The sequence below is a fragment of the Triticum dicoccoides genome, chromosome 7A (genome assembly GCF_002162155.2).
Source record: "Triticum dicoccoides isolate Atlit2015 ecotype Zavitan chromosome 7A, WEW_v2.0, whole genome shotgun sequence".
Classification (NCBI taxonomy): Eukaryota; Viridiplantae; Streptophyta; class Magnoliopsida; order Poales; family Poaceae; genus Triticum; species Triticum dicoccoides.
The window spans coordinates 746818308-746823755 of NC_041392.1; the positions used below are offsets into that span (position 1 = coordinate 746818308).

Here is a 5448-nt window from a genome sequence, read left to right on the forward strand (position 1 = left end):
AAGTTGTAAGGAAAGAGTATTATATCTTTGTTTTCATTTTTTTTGAATGATCGTAGCAAGTTGGCCTCGGTATCTCCGGGACGATGTTGAACCTCAGTTGCATCTATGAGATATGTGTTAATGAACCCAATATCACCGATTTGTCTTTTCTTCAATTCGGCGATCTTCATTCTGCATAATATAGTGAGGATAATTATAAATACATGCAATGAAAGAGATGAGCTATATAGAGAGACTTAATGACAGAAGTAGTAGTACTTACAGACAGTAGCAGGTGATCGTTGTTTTATCGAGGGCCAATTGATTGAAAAACTGATAGAACTCCTCAAATGGAATAGGCAACAGTTCAATTCCAACGAGGTCATGCTCCGGTTTAACTCTCGCATACAAAGTACTCCTCCCCCTAGACTCTCTGCAGATTTTCAAGTACCAATCATGTAATCTTCGCATCATCGTTGTTAATGATTTTTCATCTTTGACGAGAGGCTTCCCGTACTCGTATCTGTGTATCTGCACCTCCATGGTATCATAATGTACATCGTCGGGCAGGTAATCGTCAACATTGCCATAACCGGGCACCATCCTCGGATCGACGATGTCGCTAGGCACCTTGAGGGGGGGGGGGGCATGATTGCTTCGCTTGCTCGCCGAGCTGGGCAATTTGTTTCCCAGCTGCTCGTCATTCTTTCAGCCTTTGATCACTGACCGTACTTCCCGACCGCTCCGCTTCGGCCCATGTCTTTGCAATAATGCACTCATAGTTGCCTTTCGGCGGAGACTTGGGTGGTTTTGCCAGGGCAGCCAGAGTGCGCTTCACTTTCACCGGATCTACCTTCTCCTCCGGAGGTGGATGTCTCTTTGCTCTCAACCCTTGAAACCAGTCATCCACTTCGGTTCGCGCGATCTCGGCGTTCTCCTCCGGGGTCCTCTCATATGGTAACTTCTCTGGAGTCTTCAGAGAAGGACCGAATCTGTATGTCCTCCCGCCTCTGGTTGTACTGCTAGACGCCAACCGAGCAGACGGAGCGGTTGTCTTCTTTACTTACTTACGAGGCGGAGGAGAAGGACTACGACGCGCCGGAGCAGCTGGAGCGGCGGCAGGTCTCTTCCGCCCTTGCTGACGAGGCAGAGAAGGAGGAGGCTGGCTGCTCGGGCGCGTCGGCGCAGGCGGAGAAGGAGGCGGAGTGCCGCCACGCGCCGGAGAAGGAGCCGGCCGAGGGCCCTGATCGTCACTCACCGGAGGAGGAGGCGGTGGAGGAGGCGGAGTGCCCTGACTCGCCGGAGGAGGAGGAGGAGGCGGAGGCGTCCAGTTCGGAAGGTTGATGAGCTCCTTTCGCCATAGGCATGGAGTCTTCAGAGCAAACCCCAGCCGAGTCTCCCCTTCACCGATAGGGTGGTCAAGCTGGAGGTCCTCAAATCCCTCCGTTATTTCATCCACCATCACCCTAGCATATCCTTCTAGAATCGGCCGGCAGTGAAAAGTTGCGCCGGGTTCAGTAGGATAAACAAAGCCAACAGCCGCCTTGACCTTAAAATTCATCCATTGCGTCATAAGGTGGCAATTTTGAGACTCCGTGATAGCATCCACGGGATAGCTGGCAGGAGCCATCAAGGCATGCTCCAGCTGAATCAGCTCTGTGGAAGCCACGCTGCTTCTGCGCTGAGATGGCGGGGTAGCTTCGGGGGAGGCTTCGGCATACGTTTGCTGCGATTTGCTTCTCGTTCCTCTATGGCGTCTACCCTTGCTTGCAGCGCCTGCATTTGGGTCTGCTGCACTTTTTTCCTCCTCTCATGGGATTTGTAACCGCCTGCATCCGGAAACCCAACCTTCCATGGAATGGAGCCTGGTGTGCCTCGTGTCCGTCCAGGGTGCTCAGGATTCCTGAGGGCCATTGTGAGCTCGTCGTTCTCTTTGTGTGGAAAGAACTTCCCTTGCTGCGCTGCTTCGATATACTGCTTAAGCTTCCTGACTGGTATGTCCATTTGATCGTTCGTCCAAATGCACTTCCCTGTTACAGGGTCCAAGGTTCCGCCAGCCCCGAAGAACCAAGTCCGGCAACGGTCTGGCCAGCTAATTGTCTCTGGTTCGATCCCTTTATCAACCAGATCATTCTCAGTCTTGGCCCACTTAGCCCGGGCTACGAGGTAGCCACCTGACCCCGTGCGATGGTGAAGCATCTTCTTCGTAGCATTTTGCTTGTTTGTCGCCGACATATTCTTACTCTTTTCCGATGTCTTGTGGGCCACAAATGCGGGCCAGTGATCTCTGATCTTCTCATATCTGCCCTTGAATTCTGGTGTCTCATTATTTTCGACAAACTTATTCAGCTCTTTCTTCCACCTCCTGAATAGTTCTGCCATCCTCTTAAGAGCAAAAGACTTGATTAATTTCTTTTTAACTGGGTTCTCTGGATTATCCTCTGGCGGTAGGGTGAAATTTGACTTCAGCTTAGTCTAAAGATCATTTTTCTGCATATCATTGACATAAGACACCTCAGGGTCTTCTGTAGCCGGCTTAAACCATTGCTGGATGCTTATCGGGATCTTGTCCCTAACCAGAACCCCGCACTGAGCAACAAATGCGCTCTTTGTCCGGAGGGGTTCAATCGGTTGGCCGTCGGGCGCGATTGCTATGATCTCAAACTTTTCATCCGAGCTCAACTTTTTTTCGGGCCTCGTCTCTTTACCGAAGTTGTGCTCGATCTGGAGGGCTAGAAAAAAGAACAAAGACTTAATTAATATGTGTACATACCAAAACAATGAATGCATCAATCAGCTAGTCAGCACAAGCTTAACTAATATATATACCTGGCCGGACTCGGTTCGGTCACCGGAGCCGTCATCACGGTCTCCTTCTTGCACCGGCATTGGGTCATCGGAGCCGTCCTCATGTTCTTCTTGCACCGGCATTAGGTCACCGTAGCCAGCTTGTTCACCCTCTCCTTCTAGACCATCGGTGTCGTTGAGAAACAACGAGACGGCATCACTTCCTTCTGCGATTATGTCCCTCAACAACGCTTCTTTTGCTTCGTCTAGGGCGGTGTCCATAGTTTCTACAAATATTTACAACATGGCAATTATTATTCAAACATGACAGATGGATATATTAGTGCCAAACGTAGAACTAGCTACCTAATCATAGTAAGCTATCGGGAGGGGGTATATATCGACAACGACGACACTACATCTATGTCCCTCGACGACCCTCGTTCTCCTCTATTCTTTCTTCTCCTCTTTTTTTTCTTCTTCCTCTTCTTTTTTTATCCTCTTCTTCCTCTCATGTTCGAGAGCATTGCCGAGGGGTCGGGAGGTTGCCTAGCGTCAAAGGATTCAACAAAACCATGTCTTCATCATTAGGCGAAAGTAACATGTGCATGATGGTACGAAGCTCTCTAAAGTTATTTTGGAACGGAGTCCTAGATAGGATAATTCGCTTTTTGGTACAAAGTTTAGCAAGAACCTTCCAAATATCGTTATTTGGAAGGCCTTTGCTGAAATTCATACAAGAAGGCAAATTATCCTATCTGGGACACCATTCCAAAATAATTTTGGAGGACTTTGTCATGCCCTGGTTACTTCTGGCTAATGATGAAGCCATGGATTTCTTCAATACTTTGACACTAGGAAACCTCTCTCGACCCCTCGGCGATCCTTGACCCCTTGAACCCTCGACGACCCTGGAACCCTCGACCCCTCGGCTATCCTCTTCTTCCTCTCATGTTCGAGAGGATCGCCGAGGGGTCGGGAGGTTGCGTAGTGTCAAAGGATTCAACAAAACCATGTCTTCATCATTAGGCGAAAGTAACATGTGCATGATGGTATGAAGCTCTCCAAAGTTATTTTGGAACGGAGTCCTAGATAGGATAATTCGCTTTTTGGTACAAAGTTCAGCAAGAACCTTCTAAATATCGTTATTTGGAAGGCCTTTGCTGAAATTCATACAAGAAGGCAAATTATCCTATCCGGGACACCATTCCAAAATAATTTTGGAGGACTTCACATGCCTTGGTTACTTCTGGCTAATGATGAAGCCATGGATTTCTTCAATACTTTGACACTAGGAAACCTCTCTCGACCCCTCGGCGATCCTCGACCCCTCGAACCCTCGACGACCCTGGAACCCTCGACCCCTCGGCGATCCTCTTCTTCCTCTCATGTTCGAGAGGATCGCCGAGGGGTCGGGAGGTTGCGTAGTGTCAAAAGATTCAACAAAACCATGTCTTCATCATTAGGCGAAAGTAACATGTGCATGATGGTATGAAGCCCTCCAAATTTATTTTGGAACGGAGTCCTAGATAGGATAATTCGCTTTTTGGTACAAAGTTCAGCAAGAACCTTCCAAATATCGTTATTTGGAAGGCCTTTGCTGAAATTCATACAAAAAGGCAAATTATCCTATCCGGGACACCATTCCAAAATAATTTTGGAGGACTTCGTCATGCCCTGGTTACTTCCGGCTAATGATGAAGCCATGGATTTCTTTAATACTTTGACACTAGGAAACCTCTCTCGACCCCTCGGCGATCCTCAACCCCTCGAACCCTCGACGACCCTGGAACCCTCGACCCCTAGACGACCCTGGAACCCTCTTCTTCTTATTTAGTTCTCTCGACCCCTCGTCCCTCTCTCGACCCCTCGACGACCCTCGTCCCTGATAACATTTTTTTTCTCCCCTCGACACCTCTCGACCTCTCGTCCCACTCTCGACCCCTCATCATCATCTATCACCCCCTCGTTTTCTTTAGCATATATCCATGAACAAAAAAATAATTCATATATAGAAAAAATGCTATATGAACATACATACATATGAGCATATACAGAGAGCATATACATAGCCAAATCCATATACAGAGAGCATATACATACATACATACATACATACATACATACATACATACATACATATGAGCATATACATACATACATACATAGCCAAATCCAAATACATATGAGCATATACATCACACACAGAGAGCAGCGGTGATGGTCAGAGCGACAGGGATCGATGGGAAGGGGGGAGCTCACTGGGGGCACGACGGGGAGGAGGCCGGGGACGAGGAGGAGGCCGGCGACGACGCAGGGGAGGCCGGCGACGCGGCGCGGGGCGACGGGGAGGGGGCCGGAGATGGCGCACGCAGCGATGAGGAGGAGGCCGGCGACGGCGCAAGCAGCGACGGGGACAAGGCCTGCGGCGGCGCGGGGCGACGGCGACGGGGAGCGGGCGACGACAGGCTCGGGGTGGCGACGACGATGACGAACGGCCCTGGGGCGTCGGGAGCGAATGGGAGCGGTTGGCGAAATTTTCACAAGTGCTACCTTATATACCCAGAGCAATGGTCTCGGTTTGTGGCACGAACCGTGACCAATGCCCCCCTTTGGTCCCGGTTGGTGCCACCAACCGGGACCATAGGTCTCTTTTCAGCAGCCGAAAGGGCGGGAAGGAGA

General features: G+C 49.8%; 1 protein-coding gene across 1 annotated transcript in view; it reads right to left on the bottom strand.

Annotated features, from left to right (window-relative positions):
• Window positions 1-5448, bottom strand: part of LOC119334196 (putative wall-associated receptor kinase-like 16) — a 15228-nt gene that overhangs the window by 3136 nt on the left and 6644 nt on the right. Inside the window, exon 2 of the mRNA XM_037606801.1 lies at window positions 5001-5266. Coding sequence (XP_037462698.1) covers window positions 5001-5266 — 266 coding nt within the window. The remainder of the gene's footprint in view (window positions 1-5000; window positions 5267-5448) is intronic.